Raw genomic sequence first — 27,702 nt, 5'->3', positions numbered from 1 at the left:
TTTGTAATATGTATAATATGATTGATTTGACTTTGTAAAGTGCCTCAAGATGACATGTTTCATGAATTGGCGCTACACAAATAAAATGTAATTGAATTGAATAGTTTTGTTTTAACTATGGTACTACCAAGACTTGTCCAGTAAAGTGAAATTGGCTGCATATATCCCCCCCCCCCAATTCTTCCTGCAAATATGAAGTGGGCTAGTACCATAGGCTGCCTGCACCACCATGATCCCACCCGAAACCTTCCAGTTTGAGTGTGATGGGTGTGGGAAATGCAGACTCTTTATCTAGACATGCTTTGTAATGACTCCAAGAGTTCAGACTTCACTGGTTTGCCCAAATCTTAAATGATTTTCTTCAGTAGTCTCAATAATAAGAGAGGATGTTTCATGAGTGGGAGTTGGGATTATGAGATCCAATTTAAGACTGAAGTGAATAAAATTGCACTTTTTTTATAAATTAAAAATGGAAAGTAATCTCTCGTTATATCTACAGATATCAAGATGTTGAAAGAGCCAGCCCCCTGTGGGGGGATAAAGTTTTCTACCCAACTTGCTTGAGGCGGTGTTTGATTTAAATGGCATTTTGTCTTCAAATCAGTGATTTTTTTTTTTTCGCACAACTGTTCTAATTTAGACATTTTTATAACACCTGAGCATGTTTCGTAACATCCTGCCAGTTTGTCACCTTTAAGATTCCCAGGTTTACAGCAATCTGTCCAGGTTCCCGAAAGAGCAAATGAAGACTTGTGTAAAAAAAAAAAAAAAAAAAAAAAAAAAAGTAATTTTAAATATGCAAAAATATACTTTATTTCAACATTTGAGCACAGGAAATACTGCTGACTACAACAGACGAGTAGTAGATGGATCAGTGCAGAAGCTATGGACCACAGATTAATTTCAAAGTCAGCAAAGTGTTAAAACCTTATAACTCCACATGTGCACACTTTTGCTCGCTTGTACTAAACAGTGCTTAGGATTCACATGGCCCACCAACTATAAACACTGATCAACTGCAAGTTCATAAAAAGGCAAATGCTATATACAATGAGTGGGCTGATTTGGATACTAGGCTAAAAATACTGTACTGCTATATGCACATAAAAGGAAAATAGCTTCAGATTTGGACCGTATTTTGCAAAAAGGTTTTATAGAAAAAAAAAAGACAGTCTTTTAGTAACAGTTCACTCATTTACAGATAATACAGAAAAAAATACAACGTATAAGAATACTCATCAATATGGCTTTTAACTGGATTAAGAAGTTACATCTAAATGTAACAAGATCCATTTGTCATGGGCTTAGTTTTACATTGTGCTTTTCTTTTTAGATCTGAGGGTTGTGGCTTTAATGCAATTGTTTTATTGAAAATACATTCTCTTGGATTAGCTCGTTTTGTTAAAAAAAGGTCAAAATTATAATCAAATTTCCTTTGGTTACAGTAAATCTTCTAGTTGATAAAGTAACATTTATAAATATATAGAAGTCTCAAAAATTTTAATGATACTTCAATGAAGAAAACATACTATTAGCAAATCCCCAAAATGATAATCTAATATATTTCTATTAAAATAAACTCCAATTAAAAGTAAGCATCAGTTTACAACATCATAATAAACATCAAGGTCAATAGCTCAAATCTTTGACCTGAAAATGGAACATAAATAAGCAAATAATTCACAGAACCAGTTTTTCTGCTCTACTGCAGTTTAACTCCAAACTAGTAGAATTACAAGGAGTAAATATAATAAATATGAAATGGGTTCTTGTGTGTTTTTGTCTTTGTGCGTTAGCACAGGACTCAGTAGTACAGTTAACATGGTTAAAGCAGGCGTCACAAGTGCAGCTCAATAAGTTAGAATATCATTCAAAAGCTAATTTATCAATAAGTCAACTTGTTACACACAGGGATCTACATTTCAATTGTTAACTTTGATCATTATTGCAAACAGATAATTAAAACCCCAAATTCAGCTTCTCAGAAAAAGGAATGAGACATAAGAACCGTGTTATATGGCAAAAGAAAAGATAATGGTTTGCTGACTTGACAGATATTTTTTTAAGTCAGCCATTGACACCCTTCACAAAAACAAAAGCCACAAATACTAAAAGCCATCTGTCTACAGGGTGCTGTGGAAAATTTAGCGAAAGCAAAAAGTTAGGAAGAAATAACCTCCCTGTTTCCCTCTGCTGACGAGTTTAATGTAGATTTCTCCTTTTCCAGAAAGACTTGACACCTAGCCACTCTACTCTAAGTACCAATACTGGGTTTAAGGTCCATGGTATCACCTGTACTTGATTGGACACCAAGCTCACCTGATGTAAAGACATAAAAACGTGAATTATTAAGGGGATGATGACATATTAGGCTGAAGGCTGCCATTCAAACAACCACACTGATCGCCTCCATGCCACACTGCATTGACACAGTACTAAAGGCAAAGGGAGCGCCGACTAAACATCAAGCGCAAATGTATAATATTCTGTTCTAAGAAGCTGAGTTTGGGGATCTTGTTAGCTATAAGCCATAATCTTCAAAATGAACAAAAACAAACAGTTGAAATATACCACTCTCTACTAAACCTATTTATGAGTCGCACTTTTCAAAATCCACGACTGAAATAAATTCCTGTCAAAAGGATATTCTCATTTCCTGAGATGCACCTGTAGCTCCTTATCCAGGCGAGTCTCTCCGTGCGGTGTGTAGGGATGTGGAAAAACGAAGCGTTTCATTTAGCCAGTTCTAATAACTTGATGCGAATGTGCAGTTAACCTAACTCAAGGCTACAATAACACTCGGATCCTATATTCTCTTTCGCGTTCTCAAAAAAACACCTAGCCGGATTTATTTCCCCGCAACGGCTCCTGGCCTGACAGGAAAAATACATTTACAAAAAAAAAAAGAGTGTGGAATCTGCCGGCTCGACCTCATCAAGGCTCGGGTGGTCAAAGCTGACGTTATCCAATGGGCTCCTCGCATCGGCAAGGTGCAAAAAATATATATATATATGTACAAAACAAAGATTGCACTTGTTAAGCTGCAAGCATGAGGAGGCTCAGACATAAAACTGCTGAGCGAGTGGGACAGTGGACACCTGCTTCACCTCGTCACAAGGAGGCTGTAAACTGCTTTCTGACTTCATGCGCTCCTATAAACCCCCCCCCCCCCCCCCCCCCCACTGACGCACGTCTTTCAGCCGCTGCAAACAATCCCTGAAATATCAAACGGAACGTACCAGAAAACATGGATTAAATTACACCGTGGCGACGAGCAGGTGTGCTTTCCAGCCGCGTGAAAGACGCTGTATTTACAAGCCCGAGTGGCGCGATCTTCTGAAAGCACCCAAAATCAACGCAGGACCACCAACTAAAACATGCTGCAAGAATTATAAAAAAAAAAAAAAAAAAAAAAAAAAAAAAAAAAAATCACAAAAAATATTAAGAGACACATCAGTGTGTGGCTATGAACAGATTCCTTAACAGTAGGTGATGTGGTTGTTGTGTGCCCGTTTACAAGGAGAGGATGCTTTGCAGGGATATCCACAGTCTGTGCAGCAGCAGCAGCAGCTTCAAGTCTCAGCTTCGCTTCCAGTTCAGCCTTACTGCCCTGCCTGGCTCAGAAAGCAAGGTAAGGAGTGTGGGGAGTATCTCATATTAAAGTAAAACAAGTCATGGTCTGGATGCAGGACGGGGTATAGAGGTTGTGTGTGTGTTAAGACCGTCTGTTTGGTGCTCGTTCTCTTCCAGAGGCAGTTGCGAACAGGAATCCCTTCTTCCCGTGAAACTAACGAGCGGAGCAGCTCAGAGGGTTGTGCGGTGCGCGCTCGACGTCGTCCCCTTCAGAGCTCCTCGGGGCCGGCGTCGCTAGGTTTTAAGTGGCTCGGCGGCTCAGAAGGCGGTGGTGACGGCGTTTCCTCTCCGCGTGCCCAGACGGATCATGTCCCCGACCACGGTGTCCAGCTGCTCGTACGCCAGCCGCCCCTCTTCGCCTGCAGGAGCAACGAGGGGATATTCGTAAGCACAGTGGTTCAGGGGAGATGTTTCTGAGATGGCAAAGTGCCTGATTGTACTTGGAGAACAGAGAAGTAGTATTTCAAATTCAGGCCAGGAAGTAAACGAGTAAAGAATTAAACAGAAACCATTATGAAGGACCATCCATAAGTGGGCGATAATTGTTTTTTGCAAAAACATATTTAATGATATACAATGTTAATGTTAGTTAACAGATAATTACTGGCAATATACTCACAACATAAAGTCCAGCACTGCAAAATGTGAACTATTATATTACTCTTTAGTTCTTCTGCACTTGCACTGGTTGGCCAGTAGGAGGCATTGTACAGAGCGATACCACTGAGCTATATTATACACTGGAGTGCTGATTTTGCCGAAAAACTGAAGTCACTGGCCGCCATATTGCTACTCTCTACTCTCACAGAATCCCACAGGATTTGGTTGCAACAACAAGCAGTTTTCTGGCTGAGTGAAAACGTTTCACAGGTAATTCTACAGTCAGTGGATGTACTAACACTATCAACTACTAGGAAATTATGTGCTGAAATATTTTACATGTTATTCATATTAAATATATATATGTATATATAAGTATGTGTATATGTATATATGTATATATATGTATACACATATGTAAATATATGTTTTTGTATATTATTATTTATATATTTATAAATGTTAAACATATATATTTATATGAATAAAATGCAAAATATTTCAGCACATGACTTTCTCAGTACTTGATATTTTTAGAACATAACATAAAACTATATGGCATTAGACATTTTAAAAGTCTTAAGCTCCCCCTTAACATGAGAAAATCCTCGTTATTCGATGCTGTAGCGCACATATTCCCTAGTTACTGGGGGAAAATAGGGAGTACCAATATGGCGGCTGGTGGCTTCAAAGCGACTCGTTCAAACAGACGGTGATTAGCACTCCAGTGTATTATACAGCTCAGTGAGCGATACATTAAACCAGTGTGGTGTTTCTTTTATCCACCAAGTGGCACTAGACCTGTAACTTTCAGGTTTAGCCTTGCTGAAGGCCACTGGCAACACTGCACTGTCCCAAAAATAAACAGTATCTCTCCATGTTTTGGAACCTGATAGCAGACCACTTTGGACCAGCAGACTGAGAAGTCATGTCATTACTTGAAAAGACGAGTCCACATCCACCCCTCTAGATTATACTCAGAGTCTTCTTATTGAAATGGAGAGGAGGAGGCAGAGCCAGAGGGAGAGGGAGAGGGAGGGGGAGCTCCAGGAGCAGTGGAAAAGAAGGACGGAGCAGTGAAAGGCTGCAGGAATGTCAACAGAGGAGCATGCAGGTTTGTAAACTATATTTACTGTATTTTTTTTTTTGGGGGGGGGGGGGGGGGGGGGGGTCACAGCTCTAGTGGCTCACTTTTTAACAAAGTAGGCTGACAGGAATTATTATATTATTATTATTATTATTATTATTATTATTATTATTATTATCGTGACAGGCCGAGACAAACCCTGAGCATTTACGGTTAAAGTACACAGAAGAAAGAGAACTGCACTCGTAATGGCATACGCAGTGTTGAGAAATGACCGACTTCCATGAACGTACAACAGCACTCACCAAATGTGAGCAGGGTCTCTATGGCCACATGGCGCAGCTCCTCGTCAGCTGAATCACACAGCGCTACGACGGCCCGGAGGCTCTCCACTGCCTTCAGACACAAATAAAAAAACGACTTTCACAAATCCTGCTTTAAAAAGTTCTATTTTTCTATTTTCATGTCATAAAGGCAGAACTGTCCACTGTCAGATATCATGATTGGGGATTATATATAACAGGAACTGACCTGAAGACAGCTAAGAGCCGAGCAGGCCGCCCTCTGGCTCTGATCCCCAGCCTCCGACAGAGCCTGGGTGTAGTACTCCACCGCCTGCAAACAAGACAGCGTTTAAATGCTACGTCTGTGTAGACCTGCTGCTAACCTCGGCTATTGTCAGCACTGCTCACCCTGGTCCTGAAGTGTCTGTCTGATGCTCCAGAGGAGAGGTAGTTGGCCGCTGCCTTGCTGACCTGGGGGTCCTCTGCGGTGAGCAGGGAGGCCAGGGCCCTCAGGGTGCTGTTCAGAGGCCAGAGAGTTGACCAAGGCACCTCCTCCATTTGTGCTAGACACACAGAGTGATCACCACTGCACAGGACCGCCGCAAAGCCCTCTGTTGATGAGCGCAAGAACAAAATGATCAAATCAAGACTTCAGTCTGTTCTCTTCTGGTTAATAACTTGTATTTGGGTGAATTTTGAATATTTTCCCAATTTACTCACAATACAACCAGAAGCTTTAATGTATTTTAATGGGGTTTTGCCATTTGAAAACAAAAATATTGCATTTCTTTGAAACAGAATATATATATATATATATATATATATATATATATATATATATATATATATATATATATATATATATATATATATATATATATATATATATATATATAGCATTTTGACGTGGCCATTTTAACACATTAATTAATCATTCACTTGTTAGCTATGATTTTTATGTTTAGTGTCGTTTCGTCCTGCTAGAAAGTGAACCTGCACCCGAGTCCCAGGTCTTTGAGTGTCTCCACAACTTTATCCCTGCCCTTTCCGGTGTGGTTTTGCTTGATGAAAAACTGGTTGTGATGGATTTTATTTAGGGGGTAACAGAGTAAAGGGGTATTTATAAAAATGCATTTTTATGTGGAAAAACATGTTGAACCCATGCAGAACTTTCTTTCTCCTTCAAATTTGTCTGCTGGTTGTCACTAATGTTTTGATTCAAATGACAAAAAAAATTAAAACAGATCATAGGGTATGATTGCTTTGCATGGGAAGTTCGCTTCGTTTTATGTTAACAGAATATGTTTTGGCAGATAAAAATATTGGAACCACTTTACAATAAGGCTCCCCTTATAGATGGCAAATAAATAGTTCATAGATATGTTATTAGTTAATCTGCAAACACTTTATAACTCATTAATAAGTCTTTATTGTGCATTAATTAAGGGTGAACAAGAGCCAAATCTGACCGGTTTTTGCTTACAAGGTAGCAGCAACTTAGTCTGAAATGTTTAATATAAGCAACTCTAGATGAAATATTTAGTTGAACAGATTAGGCATATATTTGGCAAGAAACCAATCAATTTTGTCTCTGGCTTGCCCTTATTTAGTGCATAATAAGCACTTGTTAAATCATCATAGTGTTTACAGCTTAATTAACAACATTTATTTTAGCTATTTATAAGCATCTATATTGGTTCTTGTAGTAAAGTGGTACCAATATAACAAATAAATAAGAATTTAACTTTGTTTTACTCAAATCTTCATGAGGGTTTTTTTCTGATGATTTTCTGCACTCAACCACATGAACTCAAATGGATGTTCTTCTCTTTAAAAACAAAGATAAGGATCCTTATACATAGTTTTTAGGTTATGTATTCAATTTCAATCAGTGTTTTCCTTTACTACAAAAAAAAAAAAAAGATCAAACACGGTTTGGGGGTAACGTAAAATAATTATGCGAGTTATAAAACCAGAACATATAGACATACATCGAGCTTAAAAATTATGTTACTACTCACCTTCTCTGGCCAAGTGCAACAGGTGAATCTCCATGTCCTGAACGTCGTGCTGCAAGACGTAGCTGTGGAACTGAAACACGGTCAGGACGTCCTCGGACAGCGCAGCAGCAGGAGCAGCAGGAGCAGCAGCAGGAGCAGGGGGGCCGTGTGCCGCAGCTAGGTTGCTCCTGTCCACCATCTCACCCACAACCATGCCAATCACTAAAGAAAAAAAATACCAATTCTGTTAAATATATCGTTCATCGCAACAGTTTCAGTCTTAAACAAACCAGTTAACTTCCTCTCTTTCATTCAAGTGACACGAATGTTTTGAAAAGTTAGTTTAACATCCTGGACATTTGACCCACAGATGGCCGCCTTGCATTGCGTTACTCCACCTGCACACTTTTGCACTTTGAAACTTGTTGTTTTTATCCAGAAAATACAGCACTTACATAATGACTCCTATTAATACTAAAAAACAGAACTTTTGCACTAATATTTTATTTTTGCATTGATATTTATTGACTGTCCATGTACAATTTTAATACCAAAATTTTTAAAACCAAAACTTTTAAAATTTAATATTTTATTGACTGTCCATATACAATTTTAAAACCAAATTTTGCTTCTTTTATTTATTTATTTATTTCTTCACTGCATGTGCCCTCTTATTTACTTTTATCTGAATGTTATGTTGTCTGTGTACTTAGTCTGGTAAATATGTCTTGTCTTCACCGTGGGACAGTGAGAAACGTAATTTCGATCTCTTTGTATGTCTGGAGCATATGAAGAAATTGACAATAAAGTTGATTGATTGATTGATTAAATGGGACGGCTCTTTCTTTCAGGAGCTGAGAAACAATCCAACAGCCCAGAAACACTCCACTCTGCCAGGTGAGCACCGGTCTGCGTTTAAATTCACTCAGTCTGAGCCTTTCAGACTGAGTGGGGAAAAAAAAGACATGTTGACACAGATTGCAAGGGTTTGAAAAGGTTCCCTGTGTTTCCACATGAGAAAGAAAACCTAACCACAAAGACCAGCAGCTGGAGGAACCGTGAGGAGTGCAGTCATGGGAAAAGACAGGACTTTCCTCAGAACGATCCTGTAATCACAGCTGGCATCAGACTGCGTGGCCAGCAGCGTTACAACAACCACCCACTAAAAACAAATCACTAGCCTGGTATTACTGGGCAAAAAACACTAACGGCCTAAAAAAACACATCAAGTTCTGCTAAATGTATGCTCAGATGGACGTGTTCACAAATCTGCAAGAACCTCATTTCTTGATGAGCCATATTGTTACCATTAATGTTTTTGCCATTGTTTCATATTTTCGCACCACTAAATACGTCAGATCGTTGGGAACAGAGGTATAGTATAAGATATAGTAAAAGGTCTGAAACAAATTTTTACGAGTAAACCCCCTTTTTACTAAATTTACTTTAGTTTGTGACCCTAAGTTGCTCTAATTTGTTATGTAAAGCATAATGAATCACTGCTGCACCTTATACTGTATTTTAAATCTACTGTAATTTACAAGCTGTATTCTTGCACAAATGCCCCTTGCACAATCAATTCTGCACATACAAATGGTTTTAAAATACTCACCTGTACATTGTGACTTCTCCTGCATTGTCTACATTTAAATTGTTTACTTTTAAATCACTGCTGCACCTTATACTGTAATTAGATTTTTTACTGCAATTTACAAGCTGTATGCAACAAAATTTCGTTCTGTACGCACTCTGTGCATACAAAATAACAAATAAAGTTGTCCAAATCTAAGTCTAAGTCTCTCTAAGTCTAAGATTTTGCTTATTTTGTGAGAAATATGTTCACTTAAACCTAGTTAACAAATAAAGCGCCTTTCTTTCCACATAAGATTAAATAAAGCTGAATAAACCCAACTTAAATTGCCACAAAATGCTATAAAATCAACCTTAAACACCCAGAGACATTTGATGAACGGCAACCTAGTGTGTAATCTCAAAGTGGGAGTATTTAAATAGTCCCTTGACATAGTTGTTTCATGGTAAACAAAGTAGGCAAGTTCATCAGCCTAAAACAATTTGTTATCATTAATTCATATCATTTATGTCTAAACTTTTCACAATTCAAAAAGGGAAATAACCCACATTTCTGAGAATGTTTTAAAAGCTCTAAAGATCTACCTATTAGTTGACAATTTCTTTTATTTATTTATTCATTTTTGTTTGTTTTTTGAGACACTGAGCAATATTTGTCACTCCTGGGGTTCCTGGAGCATCTTTTCTGCTCCGACATGGGTTTAATCATTTTGTCTAAATGACCATCTGACTAGAAAAGCTCTTCAGTAAACTCTCTGCACAGCAGCTGCTTACTGTGGGGCTTGGCTAGCCTCTCAGTTTTGATATGAATTGTTCAGCTCATAACATCTCTACGATGAATAATGTGTGGACAAAACCTAAATAAAATAAAAACAGAGTTGTTCTGCTGCTTGTTAATTTGTTATGGCAGCGATCTGGGCTGTCTTATACATGGTTGTTGAATGAGGCTGGTGTGTCCAAATCTGGCATCCGTACTTTGGGAATCTATGCTATATAACTATATATAGCATAGATTATATATGCTATTTTTCTAACTTCCTGTAGCAGCTAGCTGTGCAGCAGCACCAATGCTAGGATCAATTGGTGTAGTTTTTGCTTTGTTATTTCAAATTCTGCTCTCATATTTCTACATTCTAAAAGGCTTTTACAAAGAAAAATCTATTGATTTGAATCTAATGTCCTTTCTTTTTAAAAACAAAGCATAAACATTCTATAAATAGACTGAAACAATGTGTACTGATGCCAGTCATTCTCATGATCTTAAAGGAGCAATAAGCGACATTTCACCACTAGGTGGTGATTGAGCGCCGTCTGTACGCCAAAACAAGACCCAGCTCCTCCTTTCCCTCCTAAACAGGAGACTGGAGAACAAGGCAGAGAGCTGTGGTGTGACATCATAGCATAGTCCATCTGAAATATCACCTTTAGTTCTTCACGTCATTATTTTTTAGTTCTTTCTATCTAAAATATTGAAATTTTGCTTAATGTTCCTTTAAATCACATGTAAGGAAATCAGACAAAATGAATAAAATATCAGAAAAAAAAAATGGTACTCAGTTAAAGCCACTGATTAAATGAAAGTAAATAAGAACAAGCATTTTTACACTAGTTTGCTGAATTATTTGACAAACAGTCCTGCATTTATACAGCTAACTGCTAAAGGCTCTGTACTACATTTTTAATTTTTATTTGCAACCCATCTACATCCGGATCAGGCAGTGAAACGGGTTCTACCTCGGGAACGAAAACAAAAAAGCTGTAGCTGGCTTACAAGCCACGTGCCAACCTGTGTCGGCGCCATGGGGGTGTGTCTTCTGCAGCACCGCCGCGTAGCGCTGGTTCATGTGTCTGAAGACTCGGTCCAGCGTGGTGTGGAAAAGCCCCGCAGAGCCGCTGCACTCTGACCACAGAGTCATCAGCTGGGGGCGCTCCGCCAGGCTCGGGAGGACTGGGAGGAGAAACATCGCAGAACATAAGAACAGATACCTACATAAATAAATAAATAAATAAATACCCCTCTGGGTGTTAATTTGTGCGCTTGTACCATCAGCGGCGGAGGTGACGGCTCCCAGCCTGTCCCCGCTGATCTCTGCGAGCTCCTCCAGCAGCTGCGTCTGTCTGGACAGCTTGAGGAGAACACCGCGGCGCCGCCAGACGCCCACGCTGCTGGTCAACGTCTGCAGGGAGGTCTGGAGTCAATAAATAAGTCACACTCCAGTCTCTGATAGGAGAAGGCCGACGACGAAGTCTACCTGGATGAGGTGAATGCAGTACTGAAGGTGGATGACGATGGCCACGTCCAGGTTTTCGTTTCCAGTGGTGAGCGGCATCGGACTCCCTGCTACGCTGTTCCCAACGCCGGTGTCCTCGGTCAGGGCTTCACTCAGGTGTCCCCTGGCCTCTGGGTGTTGGTTCCTGATCAGCACATACCAACAGTCACCACAGGGTGGCAGCATTTTTAAAATGTCATAGTATTCTCAGGTTTTCTGTTGATATGGCTTTCTGAGTAGAAAACACTGACGATTAATGGCGTTTAATTGTCTGTACGTTTCACAAGTTCATAACTAAAAACACTCGTGATGTCGGCATCTGATTAAACTGCATGGTAAAGGAGTATTTCGCAGTTTTTTTTTTTTTTAAATCTGGGCAAAGAAAATCTTTATTTCAAATCTATATCATCCGTAATTATGTGACATATTCTTATCTATAATAAGTGAAAGAAGATTAGAGGAATTGAAATGTACCAGTTCCTTCAACTAAGAACTCACTCAATCCTTTCTGCCTCTGTATCCAAGGGGGGAGACTTCTGTGGGGGGCTGCTGATGCCAGTGTTGTCGTCTCCAGTGTCGTCGTCATCGAAGTCAGACGTGTTGAGGAAGTCGAAACTCTCCAGGGCGCTTTCCACCGTCAGGCTGAGGCTGGACGACCGACTTCTGTGTCCCGGCAGACGACACTGTGGAGAAACAACAGCACACGTAGAAAAAAAAGACATTAAAAACTAAACAAAAATGAGTAAACAGGATAAACTTTTTTTTCTTTTACAATTTGACAGGTTACACCCACAAACCCTCATCGTATCTTATTGGGCTTTTATGTGAACCGAAACAAAGTTGTCCATAATTAATTAGAAAATGAAAGATGAAAGCAGAGAAGGTTTTCATTTTTTTTTTTGTTTAAATCAAATATCTAAAAAGTGTGGGGAACACTTTGCAGAGGCTCCTTCAGCTGCAATTAAAAGGAACCCTCCCTGATCCTGCACACATTCAAACCATGAAGTGAGGAGAACATTTTAGTTTGAACTGTAAGCTCTGCCCCAAGCAGTTTTTTCCTAACGAGAAACCCTCCTGCTCTCTCCTCCCAGTCAACATAAATGAGACTAAACTCGCTGCAGTCGCTGCTTATTAACGACTCTGCAGATCTTTTGTGCCATTGGCAGAGAAAGTCGTCCTGGGCCGCCCCAGTTAGCTGCTTATTCCTAAAAAGAAAGCCTGGACTCACTTGATTGCGCAATCAATTAGTCGATTGTTATCAAAATACGTCTTTTAACTCATAATACATTGAGTAAAAAGCGTTTCTTAACCAGACAAAAAATAATTCAAGTGTATAGACCCTTTAAAAAATGAGGGTTACGTATCTACCTGCTTAACACATATAGACTGAAAGTTTAGCCGTTCTTCTGAATTGGGTGGAAAGTGTCTCTGAACTTTAATTTTCAAGTTTTGTCCCAGATACTAATGTGGATTTCTTAGGTGATACGTAATCCTGGGTCAATGTGTGCTTATGTGCTTTTTGTGTCTCTGCTCTGTCTTCTCAAAACCCCAGTCAGTCGAGGCAGATGATCGATCACACTGATCCTGGTTCTGGTTCTGCTGGAGGTTTTCCTCCCTGTTAAAGGGGAGTTTTCCTTTCCACTGTCGCTTCATGCTTGCTCAGTATGAGGGATTGCTGCAAAGCCATGGACAATGCAGACGACTGTCCACTGTGGCTCTACGCTTCTTCAGGAGGAGTGAATGCTGCTTGTTAAGACTTGATGCAATCTACTGGGTTTCCTTAGGTTTTTGACCAATATGTCTGGAAGATTTGATTGAATTGACTTTGTAAAGTGCCTTGAGATGACTGAATAAAATGTCATTATATTTAGGTATGGACTTTGACTAGGCCATATTAACACATGAACAAGCTTTGATTTATAAACAGTGGTGTCCACTATTTTTGCAGAGAGGGTCAAATTCGACAGGTTAAAACTTTCTTTTCTAATTCCAGGTGGACGGCCATGTCTCTGCAGGTGTGCAGCTGCCGTTCTCAGATGATGGACTGAAGAGCGCTCTGTGGGATGTACGAACCCTAGGATGTTGTTTAATGATGTTCCTGTAGTACGGGGGCGGGGGTACTAAAACCTTTTTCTGAATGTTATTTTAAAAAACATGTTCATTTTTAGAAATTGTTATTTTTAAAACAGATTTGAACCCATGTATCATTTGCCTGCCACTTCAGAGTCGTGTGCCATTTTTTTTTTTATAGTTCCGTCACATAAAATCCCCAAAATGTGTTAAAGCTCCAGGGGGTATGAATAATTTTTAGCCAACATTCAGTGCGAGCGCTTGCCTCCTCTTCACCCAGCAGCATTCACCGGATTAGCAGCACCGCTTTTACTGGACACTCCACATAATGGACAACAGTACTTCAATAAGCTCGGCATGATTATCACCTTGAGGAGGTCCTCCAGGCGCATCACTTCCTGCTCCAGGTCTTGAAGCTCCCTGCAGCGGTGCGTCAGCGACTCCAGCTTTGTCAGCAGGCTGTGGATGGCCTCCTCCAGGCTGCTCTCCAGGAAAGCCCTGCTCCCCTCTCCCGCCCAGCCCAGGCTCCCTCCGCCCTCCGCCGAGCCTCCGGCCGGCGAGACGATCTCCGAAGACGTCAGCCTCTTCACCAGCTGTCTGGTCAGGTTGCCCGGCTCCTCTGTGTCCAGCTCCACCGGCTTCAGCTCGTCAGCGTGATCCAGGAAGACGTCCTCCGGAGCCACCGTGGACAGGCGTCCGTCAGAACACAGCGACGCCGCAGCCGAGCCGCAGTTGGACATGGAATTGCGCTGGGACTCCGTGCGCTCCCACTCCGAGTCGGCAACGTCCGCGTCGTCACTGGCGAGGCTGGCACTGTTCCTGCTCCCTCTGCTGTCCGTCTCCCCGTCCTCCTCATACACGTCCTCTTCCTCCTCCTCCTCCTCCTCCTCCTCCACTAAATGCTCCTCTGCAATGGAGTCTTCCCTGGTGTGGAGGATGGGGGTGGGCAACGAATCGGTGTCTGGAGGAGTGACGGTGATCTCGGGGTTGGACTGGCTTTGGGAGAAGGAGCTCTGGGCGGGGCTGGGGGACGAGCCCGAGGTGTCAGAGAAGGTGAAGGACAGACGTTTGCACTCGGCCACGCCGCAGCCGCCGTTCTCAAAGACATCGTCCGGTAAAGTGGACTGAAAAGGTAAAGCAAAGAATCTGTGTTTAAAGCAGGAAAAAAAAAAAAAAACTGAAGGCAGCAAGATGGCTGGAAATCTGGGTCAGAAATGATCAGAAACGATAACTTTCACTCTTCTCTTTAAAAACTTAATGACTAAAATTATTTTTAGTCAAGACTGGGTAACAAAGTGAAGTAAATGGTATCACAGCATAGTGTTGGTGAGTCATTTACATACATCGTCATGGGCAGATATATTCTCCTGATTTTGAGCATTCAACGATGCATTTAAATGTTGCTCTTCCAGGACAACAAACAAGCTGTATGACTTAATATCAAGAACAGGATGCACCAATTTGACGTTGGGGATTTTCTCTAATCTAAACAAGACCATGAATATACATTGGGGCCTAAGTATAAACATAGACCCACGTTAATATTTGGACAAATGTCCGTTGAATAAATGCAGAGGAATCACGAGTTTTCTAGCCACCGAGAACCTCCTGGCTAAATACTGCCTGGATTTTTAATCTCTTTTTTTGTGACAGGACTCATTTAGATTTGAATAATGCCATTCCAGAACCTTCTACTAGTACATTTGTCCAGTTCAACCCGATTTAAAATAATTTATTAATCCTACAAGGAAATTATCCCATCCAGAACAAGTTTTGATGTGCGTTTGGAGTGATTATCCAGTCGGGTTAAAATCCATTTAAATGTTGATCTGAAGTAAAACTTTAAAATATGAAGGTAGAACATCTCCTAATTGATTCCCTCCTCTTTGTGCACTGACAGGTTTAAACAGGTCTAAAAAGTTCAGCGCAATTGCTCCAAACATTTGTCCAGTCAGTAGCTACGTTTACATGGACAAAAGTAATCGGAATAAAGGGCCGATCGGAATAAAAATGCGTCATGTAAATAAGCCAATCAGAATATTGTGATCGGACCGAGCTCAATCGGAATGAAGTAATCCAAAAGAGAGGGGTGGTTTATGCCGATTGATAAACCGATCAGCCTGCACATAAACGCTTGTCAGGCTCAAGTTATTTCGAATGTGGCACACTGACCCGCGTGCGCATGTGCGCCTGACGTAAACGTGACATTTTTGCACACTGTTGAGTGGCGGAAATACGTCACACTCAGATTAATTGATTATGTGCCCATATAAATGGTGCAATATGATTATTTTTTGTTTTTATTCTAAATATATTTCACTCCGATCGTGTAATTTTGTGCCGGTAAACATAGTTAGTGTAACCAAACTTGTTAATCTTCATTTCATCTGACTTCAAAACTTTTTTAGCAGAGATTTGGCTCGTCTATATGGGCAGGGGTGAATCTCAGTTGTGCTCCATGGTGCCAGTCTTGGGTGGTAAAAAAAAAATAAGAGCGGTTCCTTGATTAGCGCCTGCTCCGTGTTGATGTAAAACTCATTTCACTGTGGACAGAGGCGCCGGTGTAACAGCATCTTCCAGGTTGTAGGTTTGAGTCTTGGTTGTTTCTGAATTTGTTAACTTTAATCAATGTTATTTAATCTGAAGCCGATCTTTTGGGTTCAGATTAGGAGTGGGTAAAAATATTGATTCATCAATGCATTGCAATTAATTTCTTTCCCCCAATTCAATATTGATTCAGAAAATCCTCTGAATAAATCCAGCAGGTGAAAGCGGCCCAGCCTGTAGCTCCCAGGCCACTTTTCCTCCCCGGTCCACCACTGAGCACTAAAATACTTCTTTAAAACTTTTACTCTCTACATTCATCACGTATTACTGGTATACAAGTATTCCTGCGCTAATGATTCATTTTCAGATCTTTTGTTGTTCAAAGTTTAGGAGAATTATCCCAGTTTCTCAGAGGAAAGGACAATAATTTAATTTTACATGCACTCTACTTCAATGTTAATACAGTATTGTTATGTTTTCACTTTTGCACTCCGCATTGATATTTAATTGCTCAAAAATATAAATACCTGTACTGGTATACTACAGCTGTTCATTTGGACAAAATATAAATGAGTAAATAAAATGTAATGACAGGTACTACTAAAAAAATGTGTACTTATTACAAAAAACAAAAACAAAATTGTGTCGAATCGTGACCCAAAGAACTGAAATCCAATCGAATTGTGAGGTTCTTAATGCCCAGGCCTAGTTCAGATGGTTGGAACTTTGACACAGTTGGGAAATGATCCCGGATTGAAACTTCCCTGATTAAATATAAGATTTATGCCCTTACCAAATGTATGTACATTTGTCACCAGCACTGTATAGCAAGGCGGGAAGAAAACTGCCACACATGCAATTCTGCAGCCCTCAGAGTGGAGCTGGACAAACCAAGATCAACCATCTCAGTGAGGTAGGGGGGAGACACAGTCAGGGCTTCAGATGGGGGTGGGGGTGGGTGAATCAGGGGCACACAACACACTCACATAGACCTCCAGACTGGATCTGGGCCTTGGCCGCAGCAAGGCCAGGTCACCAAAAGAGCGGCTGCGCCTTAGCTTCTCCAGCAGCGTTTCTCGCAGCATGTGGAGGAAGGAGAGGCGCTGGCGCTCGACGGGATATGGCGGCCACTTCTTTACACAGAGCACACGGGGGTGTGGGTAGGGGGGTGTTTGGGGTATGAGCAAGAGCAGGATTATGAGAGACAGAAGGGCGTTATAATGTAGATATGGCTGGACGAGGGTTAGTGTAATGATGATGATAGGGTTCCTCAAATAAATGTGAAGTATAAAAAAATATATATATTTTTTACCATGCAACACAGGCAGTCAGGTTATTTGTCGGAGGATCACATCATTTAATCGGCACCCAAAGAGCGACAGTGGTGTGTTTGGACTTACAAAGAAAGAGCTGTCCTGGAAGGTGGGGGTCTCTGGAGTACCCTGGCTGTAGACCGACACCCGTCTCTGGAGAGCTGCAGCCTTGCTCAAGTTGCCGGATGACAGAGTCAGATCTTCGACGTCGAAGGGGCTGTGTGGGGGCGAAAGAAAACGTAACTGTGATTTATCTGAGCAAAACCTGAGAAAGAAAATCCCTGAACTACTACCTTTCTGCAATGGCAAGGTTTCTCCACAAGGTGGCAGGGCACCATAAACTACACAAGCACTGTTTGCGGCTTCTAACAGTTGTGGGCGTACTGAACATGAAGTGAACATATGGCAGGTCCAGTAATAGACTCCAAAAGGATCAAAATAGTCATTGGCTGCCTCCCACAACTCTGCTAAGCAGCAATTTGTTCCATATGCTGGGGATAAACAACTTACCTCACTAAGATTCATGTCAAATTTAAAACAATTTGATAAAACGACCCTGGAAGCACTCCATGTATTTTACTATAAAATACTCAATTATTATGATAATGAACACAGGACTACCATTGATAGTCCTTGCAGATGTCTACTTACTACCACGTCACCTCCAGGTTGAGTTTGATTGTTCCCAGGTCATTGACGTCCACAGCCACCACCTGGGGCATGGCTGTGAACAGCTCCTTGGTCTCACAGATGACGCTGCCCACAAGCATGTGGGTGGCCAGACCCTTAAGCTCGGTCACCTGATGGTGGCAAACACATGTTTTAATCCTCAGCCGCAGGGAGCGAGAGTCTACAGCAGCTGCTCTGCGTTTTAAAAACCAGGTTTTGTCTGCAGTACCTTGATGTTGATGAGATCGGAGATGAGGGGCATGAAGACCATCTCGTCTCCGTCCCAGCTTTGCCTCGAGTTCACTTCGATTCTACCCTTCAGCTTCCAGCGCTGCCGACCGTACCGCATGAAAATCTTGTGGAGGCAAGGAAAAGAACAGGAAAAAAACTAAACTTTAATTGTTTTTTTTTACTTCAATGAAAAAAGTTAAAGCACAAAAAGGAATGAAAAAAAAACAGAGAACCAGACAGAACGGTTTGTTCTGATTACTTGAATACAAGCTCGACCAGAATATTCATTCCTTTTAATAAAACATTTGTCCTTCATCAGCTTCTCAGGGTAAAATCTACCATTGTAGATGCTAAATGTTTCATCTTCATCATCTGACATCTCTCTTGCAGCTATAATGAAGCGTAAGGATTTAAAGAACACCTTTTGACTTCCCTATTCTCAGGAAAAGTCCCCACTCTCCCCAAACAGCAGAAAACTGGGATATAGCTATCGGAGCTGTTCTATTGTAATTTTTTTTTTACTTTTATAGGTTTCACGACAAACACAAATATAGCTTACCTTTGGCTACAAGAACATGTGCAATAAATTAACTGTAAGGGCTTAAAGAAGACAAGTTTAACCCTTGCAGATGTAGATTTGAGTAACATCCCTTCCCTCATGTCAGAATAAGCCCCGCCCCTTTTTGAATTAAACCAAAAGGAGGCGGGACCAAAGGTGCTATAAACCCCTGGAGCTTTTTTGTGCGGCTATTATGCTTTATTGGTGTCACTTCACTGGACATATGTGTTATGAGTAAGTCAGCAGTGACTTAATTTTTACACCATCTAATGTTTTTCATTTCACTAAATTATACAAAACCTTTTGATAGCTATTAACACATCCTGAACAATGCTGGTTAGCATGCAGAATAAGAATGATGTAATTAGTTGAAATCTAACTGAAATTAGACAGATAATGAAAACAACCATGATAGCAAACTTCTTAAGTGTCAAAAATACATCCTGTGAAGATTCCCTCACTATATGACAGGATGCAGCACGATAGGTCACAGGGTACCACCCTGTGACCTATCGTGCTGCATTATTCATCCGCTTTAATTTAGGATGAGTGAATAAACATTTATTCAGTCCATATTTATGACTTGGGGATCATTGTGAAATTATAGAATTACTTGTAAAACCTGCCATGTTTTTTGGCACCTAAAAGCTGTTTGAACAGTAAATTTGAAGTTGCATTTTGTCATTTTTTTCACTGTACAAAGGGTGTGGATATAACACAAACTTAGAAAGGCCTCAGTGCCTTGCAGTTTCCTCTAATCTTCAGTATATTTTATTTTTAAGCATACATTTCATGCAGTGTCAATCATACTTTTTCTTTCTCATTGTTGTACCTTTTGTTAAAATTGATTCTGGCTTTTTTTATTGCTTTTGTTTTGCTGTTCTCTTTTCTTAAGCCTGGGATTTTTTTAGCGATTACTTTGATTTAAATTTAGATCATCCATTTAAGGAACTGCTCATCTTGCGACACATCCGTGTTCTTCACAGTGGCACTTTTTATTAAAGCAACAGCAGTTGGGGAAGCAAATTATGTGTTCAAACGTATTCTCGAAACACATTTATATGTAAATAAATATTGATCAAGGATTGTCTGTGTTTTGTTTCAAAAGTAAATTGCTGCACTCCATCACATTTAAAAAGGTCAACATTTTGAACGACCCTTTTTAAGAGTTTCCACGCCCTTCGCTTAGGTTAAGAGGGATTTTGCCCTTTTATCCCCATCTTACAGCAAGCTGGCATTTTTTTTTAACAAATTCACAACTGAGACTATCGGTTTCTAACTGCATGTGTAACGTGGAGAGATGTGCGACTCACAGACAAAGCAAGAAGGTGGTGATTTTATTTTGTGCTTGCGTTTTATCCAACGTTCTCAGAAAAGAAGTGAGGCATAAATATCACATACTCTCAAAGTTAAGCTGCTAATACCCATTCTGGTAAAGGTTTAATTTTCTGATTCACTTAAAAAGCAGTAAATAATACATGCTTAAATAATGAACTTATTAGAGTAGTAACCTGAATATGAATTAAACCAAGCCACGCACATTATAGCCAATACTTGATTAAAGGTGATAAAGTAAAAGAGGTTACTCTTAGAGATAGAGAACCTAAAAATATTTAATGTATAAAACCATTTTATTGGTTTTCAGAGCATATAAGCAAATACGTTTAAAAACACCCTTTCCTGACACAAAAACAGCCTAAAACAGGAAGCACCTCCATATAAGGAAGATGACATAGCGACTTTAATGGCACTGTCTTGTAGCCTCTCAGTGGCAATGGTGGTAGACAAACAGTTTTCTTGACAAAAAACTGTCAATATTTGATATGCAAACCTAGTTTAATACCAAAGATTTATCTCCTCCCCTGAGGGCCAATCATAACATTGGTGGATGAGGAATCTAAACCGAAGTTTAGTGGATTTAATATCCCTTTATTAACTTTCTGTTGGGAACGACCTCCAGTTGGAACTGACTTTTGGTGATTTCAGGAGCGGTTTTCTTATTTTTATTTTCTTATTTTTCATTGAAGTCATGAAGTCAGGGCATATCAAAACAAAAAAACATTTTTGGGTGACTTGCGACGATTTCGTTAGACTGGTGTGTACTTCCATCCACGACTGGAAAAATGGCGCCGCCCTGCGACTGGAGCTGGATATACTTTTTTTTTTTCAGTAAGTGTATCCAGCTGCAAACTAGCTCTCTATATCCTTATACGTATTCTTATCTTGGATGGGTGGTCCAAGCTAGTTTGCAACCTCTATTTCCTGTTTATTACAGCCTAGGTAACCTCAACTTTTGACAAAATTACGCTTTCCACTGGTTAATTCCTTCTAAACTAAAGGATGGAAACGCACTAAATTCTCATTCTTTTTTGCAACTTTTGGTGCTCAATTAGTCCGTCTTCCCAGGACCAGAACTAAACAAAGGGAGCCAGTATTTAGTTTCTTTGCTCAGCAACCGTAGAGCAAACCCCCTGAAAACCTAAGATGTGGAGAAACTGTTGGTTCCTTTAAATCAGGACTAAACATTTTTTTGTTTATTTATTATCTGTATTTTAACATCTATCTCTTTTTTTCCGCAGTGTTTTATGCTTTTTGTCTTTGCTTTGTGTCTTTCCTTTAGATCCTGTAAAGCATTTTGTATTTCCTTGTGTGTATGAATGGTGCTATATAAATAAACTTAACTTGCTTTGAATGCTGCCAGATTCTTAATGTTTTTTAAATGACTATTTATGTCACAAAGCGGCACAAATTACAAGCAGGCTGGGTCTACTACTGAACGTTTCTATATCCCTCTGTAGGGTACCGGTTTGTTACCAGGTTTAGCTGCCATTAAACGCAGCAGCGGTGTTGAGGGAATTCGTACGAGAAGAAAGCTCGTTTGGCTTTTAAACATTTTGATTTTAATCAAATTTATTCTATATAAATAAAATACAAGGAAAAACGCCACAACAGATCTGAAGCCAAGTGTGATTCTTTATGAATAAATAAATAAAATAAAGAGTGGAGGTGATGAAAACATTCTTACCTCGTATTGGTCTCCAGGACAGAGCCTAGCGAAACCTGCCAATCCTATTAACGGAATAAAAAAAAAAAGTGGGATGGGATCGTGACCCAAATGATTTGCAGATAACTACAAGTCTCTTAATTCAGGACAAATTACTGTAGATTTCAAGTGATTTTAAACGGAAAGTTTATTCTTAATATTTACTGTGGTTACAGAAAAGTGGTTTCCAACATAGCTTTTTTTTTTAAATTGACATTTTGAGTATATATATCTATATAATGGTTCAAGATAATATTCTACAGCAAAACAATGCTTTTTCTATTCAAAACTGCAATAAATAAAACAAAATGACCATTTTAGCAACTTATCCTTTGTGTGATCTCACCTTTCATTTTGATGTGAAACTCCCCAAGCAGATTTTCCAGTTCGCTCTCAAAAGCACTCATGTTCTAGATCAAATGAAAGACAAAATGATCAAACAAGAGGACTCAGAGAACACAAGAAGGGGGTAATCAGGTTATCTCCTGAGTCAACACCAAACTGCAGAGGAAGGCTCCTCTGAGCCTTTATGGACGGGTAAGGACACGTGTGAGTTTTAGGGGATTTAAAGGTCTCTCTGCAGAGGTTTTTACAAATTGGAGTAAACAGTAGTCTCTGTAATATGCTGTAGACATTGCCAAGTGTGAGGTAAACCTTAATACAGTCTAACTACCCTTAAATCGTTTACACTTTGCTACAAAAGGAGACAGACGGTCTTTTTTGCAGTGGTCTCGATAAGCAGTTATATGTTAATTCAGAGTCGTTCCAAGTTCTCTTTGGACTTTGACTGTTTTTTTTTTTAACTTACTTTGAGTCCAGTTGTTGTCATTTACCATAATAGCATAATGTTCAATACGTGCCTACAATTAAGACAGCAGTCATGTGGGGAAATGGAAGAAAGATAGAATGAATAATTGGAGCGACTGTTTCTCAGACAGGTTCTTGGTTCATTGATGTTTTGCCTATCGTGCGGTTCATTGAGTTTAGGGGTCTTTTTTATGCAGGAATGATTCATGTCATTCATAGGCAAGTCACTTTGCTAACAAAAACATCTTATTTGTCAAATAGCTCAAGCTCGTTCAAACTGGATGGAGAGAATCTCTTTAACAAACATTTTTGAATCTTGCACTGGTGTTCAATTCGCTTTTGGTCTGACTGGGTCATCCTAATATATAGCTATGCTTTGATCTAGTTTGAACTTCTCCATTGTAGCTCTGACTGAACTTTTGGGGGTTGTTTACCTGCTGGATGATGAACCGCCACCCGAGTCTCATCTATGTTGCAGCCTTTACAGCTTTTCTTTGAGCATTTCCCTGTACGTATTTAGCTCCATCCAACTTCCCTTCAACTCTGACCAGCTTCCCAGTCCCTACTGAACCCCCCCCCCCCCCCCCCCCACACACACACACACAAACAGGATGTTACTCTGTCTCAGGGATGGTTTGTCCAGGGTGATGCTCAGTTTTAGTTTAACACAGCACAAAGCATTTAAGATGAAGGCCAAAAAGTAACATGGCCACATCTGTCCAGAGGTCCTTTTACCTAATTTTGGCATCTCCCCTACATGGCTTACCTCACATGGCAAGTCTGTCTATTGTTGGCTTTCTTTCAACAATGGTGTTCTTCTTGCCCCTCTTCCATAATGGCCAGATTTGTGCAGTACATAATTAATAGATGTCCAATCAATAGATCAATGTGTTCCTTGGTTCAAAATGCAGTTTCTTCTCTAACAAACCTCTGATGCCTTTACAGTATATTACACACAAATGATTTGTAATTACTAAGTAGACTTCTTCTGAAAGCATTTAATTGTAATACATTTTATTTAGAGGTATCAGAGAAACGGGGGCTGACTGAATAAACATATATAAATTATATATATATATATCTATATCTATATAAGTTTTCTGATTTTTATTTGAAAAGAATGTTGAAAACATAAAAAAAAAAATATTTCCACTTCAAAATTGCGCACTGCTTTTTGTTGGTCTGTTATCAAAGGGGTGTTGAGGTCTTCAAAATGTCTTTATGAAATAAAGCATGATACAAATTTGGCCCAGCAACAAGCACAGATGATGCAGATGAGACAAGATACAGACGAACTGAAATCTTCCAAAAATGGAAAAAAGTTAACTTTAAATATTTGTAAGACCCAGTTTTACAGTTTATTATGCTACAAAACAAAGCAATCAGATCACCATTTTGGTCCTTTAGACATTAACTATTTATATCATTTAACAGGTACAAATGAAGAAGAAAAAAATCACAGTGAAATTATAATTTTTTTTATTTGATATTTCAATGTCTGTTATATTATTTTACTTTTTTTGTCTTCCACAGGTTGTTTTCGTTAGATAACTCTGGCAAATGTGACAAAACCTTTGGTCCATACCCATTAAAACCCTTTAAGGTTTTTGGCTGTAATGTTAAAAAAAACAACAACAACACAGTAAGAGTCAGATAAAATGAGAGTACCTCAGTGTACTCCTTGTACCGGCGGTTGACCTCTGAGATGCTCTCTTTGGTGGCTTTGGTGGAGGGAGAGGAGGAGAAGGCTTGCTTCATCCTGATGGCGCCGTCCCTCAGGCGGCTCTGGATGCAGAAAGCTTCGTACAGCTCATCCACCTGAACATATAAACAAAGTCGGTGTTTAAGGAAAACGGAAAACTGGGAGAAATGTAACTGGAGAAAACAGATTTTTGATTTCAAACTGTTGATATTACAAAAAGGGAAATAAAAGATAGGGAGGGAAGTTATAGATTTATACATGAAGATAAATCCCATAAGTGCTGGGACAAACCATCCAGAAGAATCTTGAAGCAAACAGATGTGTAACAGCAGGCTTTGCAGCAGTAACCGGAATTTATCCTCCACAGAAAAAAAAAAAGGAACAACTCCATCTAAATCCGGCTATCTCACTATGAGGTAAAACAGCAACATTTAAAAAGAGATCAGATCCAGATTAAACTTGATAGCAGTGATCTAAACATCAATTTTCTTCTTTACATCACTATCTGTCAAGGTCTTTAAATTAGTTTCTTCCATCTACATTTTCTAAAATTACCAGTAAATTCACAGGAATCTACACGTGGGGAACTCTAAAGATTATATTTATCCACAACAAAACGAAGAGTATTTTAATGCAAGGGTGAAATTTTAAAATTTAGCTAAGTACAGAACAGAAGCAAGATTATCCGATTATCTCCGTCAAACCAAGCTAAAAATATAAAAACAAGGTATTTGAAGTAGTGCCAAGTAACCCATTTCTGAATGCATAATTGACCTGGACTCCAGAGTTCTGTTTTTTGACCTTCCTAAAGTCACAAATGATCAAAGTGACAGCCAGGCAAAACTAAACACCTCCTGTGAAGCTCATCAAAGGCAGATGCAGAATCCTGACTGGTGCCAGCACTGAAATATTGATGCTGAGTGCTCTTTATGGCGCTCATTAGGGAGACACAGGAGAAAGCGGGCCAGTCTGGCTCCTGTTGTCCTAATAGCTGCAGTTTATTTGTGACTCTTTCTGCCAAAACCGAAACACTACATGGAGAGATTTTTAAGTTGGTGTTGCAATTTGGGTTCATGGTCGTGAGTTTCTCTTTGAGGCGTTTGAACATCAAGTCAGATGGTATTAGATTTAAATCCTATACCCAGTAGGATCCCACCAGCTCCACCTCAAAACCGAGCAGCCCTCAGCAACCCACCGACCCACTCCTGAGTGGGGCCCAGCCCGCCTGTCTGTCTGTCTGTCTGTGGTATGTGGTGTATGTGACTTCGCCGCAGCAGCTGAATGGAGCCAGCCGCAGTTCAGCATCTAACCAAACTGAGTTCAGTTATCATAAAAGAGAGTCAGAGCCACCGGCTGAGACTGGGATTGCTCTTGAACGTCTGTGCTTAACATACCACACAACAGACCGTCATATTCAATAAATAAAATTATTGAAAAGTTCATTTATTTCAGTAATATAATTCTCTAAGGAAAGCACATTATATTGATTAACACAGACTGACGATGTTTTAAAACCTTTATTTCTAATACATAATTATGATCCCTCCATCCCCACCTCCAGCTATTAAAGACACAGCATTTAAGATTAAGAATATTCCATCTTTCCAATAAAAAAAGCAAACATTTTCATGCATAAATTGGGACTTAATGAAAAGTATGTTTAATACCATCTTAAAGGTTATTTTTTTTCCAACAGGTACTTTTAATCTGACAATCCTTTTCAGAAATGAAAAGGATTGAAATGTAATTTATTGAATATGACTATTTTTCATGCTACAGTTTTAAGATCCAAAGGGACCATGTATTAGCTTAATCCTTCTTCAGGCCATTAAACTGTTACATTTATACAGTTTGATTACAAATTTATGACATAAAATTCTCATTATGGACATGCTTAAATGGAGAAGCATGCAGGGACGGAGGGGCAGGTGAAAAATCAAATCAAAAGATGGGCAAAGGGATGGATGTCTAAATAGATTGATGGCTGGATGGAGAAATGGATGGATGGGATGGACAGACAAATAAACTGATGGATGGAAAAATAGACAACTGACAGATAGGCAAATGGACAGACGGAAATTATTTTCATACAAATATTTCTTTTCCTCTCTTGTAATTTTTTTAAATCCCACACCAAGAAATACTGAAATGAAATATCAAACTTTTCCAGCCTGTTGTGGGAACCCTTCATACACGAGGTAACAATAACGAGTTAATGATTTAGAGAAAAATGATGCTGCTGTTTGAAAAGACCGAGCCCCCTAACCAACTGGAGCTGATGAACAGCAATTATCATATCATTGTCGGATAATGAAGCTAATTTTCGTCCCCAATTAGAGCGACCGCTTGCTGCCTTCGAGGACGTTTGCTTGTGAAGGTCAGCCAAGCCTTTCTCCAAAGGCTGTCCATCAGCATATTGCTGTGCCTTGGGCCCATTGCCCCCCAGAGAAAGAAGAAACATGAAAGGCAGAATACAAACAAAGAAAAGAGAGAGAGCTCTCGACACAGACAGATGGCTAAAAAAAAAAATCTAACATGTCTCGGTTCTAGACCCTTCTGACTTTCGGACAGCCGGACAGATTCTCCGCTCGAAAGATGACCAACACAGGCAACACGGGACCAGATTTTATCCTGATGATGCATTCATGGTCTCATCAGTCTTCCAAGGTTTTGCATTAACAGAAAACCTTAGGATTGATTACAGTAACTAGAAATGCTGGCTAAGGTTTAGGTGATTCATTAAAGTGAGGCAGTTAAAAAAAAAGAGCCAAGATCTAATTTTAAGAACAATTTTGTAAATGCAGTACCTTGGATAAGTAGTTATCTTGAACATTTTCACATTTCCTTACATCAAAACAACAGATCTTAATGTATTTTATGTGATTGACCAACTAAGTAGTAAATTATTAGAGTAGTAAATAATTTTAAAAGAAGCAGAGTTTCTAAAAGGTGCGTAATACATTTGTTTTTAGCCCCCTTACTCCGACACCCCTAAATAAAACCCAGTGCAACAAACAGTCAGAGTCCAAAAAACTAATCTTATTAAAAGTACAGCTGTACTGAGGTTTGTTAAAGAACGGCAGACAGATCAGGGGTACAACAAGCAAATCCTTGTCGAAACAAAGTCACAACAACTCCTGGTTGCAGTTTGCCACAAGCAATGTTAGGGAAACAGCAGACATGTGGCATAAGAAGCTCTAGTCAAATAAGGGAACCATTTAGCTGTATGGGCTTTATGGGCAAGCAAAGCACTATTTATGGTCAATCATCAACACTGCACATCATCCTGAATATACG

At 39.7% G+C, this 27,702-nt stretch overlaps 1 protein-coding gene across 5 annotated transcripts in view; it reads right to left on the bottom strand.

Moving 5' to 3' along the window:
- Window positions 1-3,173: 3,173 nt before the first annotated feature.
- Window positions 3,174-27,702, bottom strand: part of ripor2 (RHO family interacting cell polarization regulator 2) — a 130,948-nt gene continuing 106,419 nt past the window's right edge. The window contains exons 6-21 of one of the 5 annotated variants that reach the window (XM_036145227.1): window positions 24,372-24,521; window positions 22,243-22,306; window positions 21,879-21,922; window positions 18,293-18,418; window positions 18,046-18,194; window positions 17,482-17,611; window positions 13,903-14,658; window positions 11,963-12,147; window positions 11,447-11,609; window positions 11,239-11,383; window positions 10,966-11,142; window positions 7,626-7,826; window positions 6,013-6,215; window positions 5,852-5,935; window positions 5,626-5,716; window positions 3,174-3,992 (exon numbers count right to left, since the gene is read on the bottom strand). In XM_036145227.1, the coding sequence (XP_036001120.1) occupies window positions 3,892-3,992; window positions 5,626-5,716; window positions 5,852-5,935; window positions 6,013-6,215; window positions 7,626-7,826; window positions 10,966-11,142; window positions 11,239-11,383; window positions 11,447-11,609; window positions 11,963-12,147; window positions 13,903-14,658; window positions 17,482-17,611; window positions 18,046-18,194; window positions 18,293-18,418; window positions 21,879-21,922; window positions 22,243-22,306; window positions 24,372-24,521 (2,769 nt within the window). In that variant the 3' untranslated portion in view covers window positions 3,174-3,891. Of the gene's footprint in view, window positions 3,993-5,625; window positions 5,717-5,851; window positions 5,936-6,012; window positions 6,216-7,625; window positions 7,827-10,965; window positions 11,143-11,238; window positions 11,384-11,446; window positions 11,610-11,962; window positions 12,148-13,902; window positions 14,659-17,067; window positions 17,212-17,481; window positions 17,612-18,045; window positions 18,195-18,292; window positions 18,419-21,878; window positions 21,923-22,242; window positions 22,307-24,371; window positions 24,522-27,702 lie in introns of all 5 variants that reach the window. The other 4 variants (XM_036145229.1, XM_036145228.1, XM_036145230.1 and 1 more) reach the window with 4 other exon arrangements.

Source organism: Fundulus heteroclitus, chromosome 13 (genome assembly GCF_011125445.2).
Source record: "Fundulus heteroclitus isolate FHET01 chromosome 13, MU-UCD_Fhet_4.1, whole genome shotgun sequence".
Taxonomy (NCBI): domain Eukaryota; kingdom Metazoa; phylum Chordata; class Actinopteri; order Cyprinodontiformes; family Fundulidae; genus Fundulus; species Fundulus heteroclitus.
Note: the sequence above shows the minus strand (reverse complement) of the source record. Positions and strands in the feature narration are given on the sequence as shown.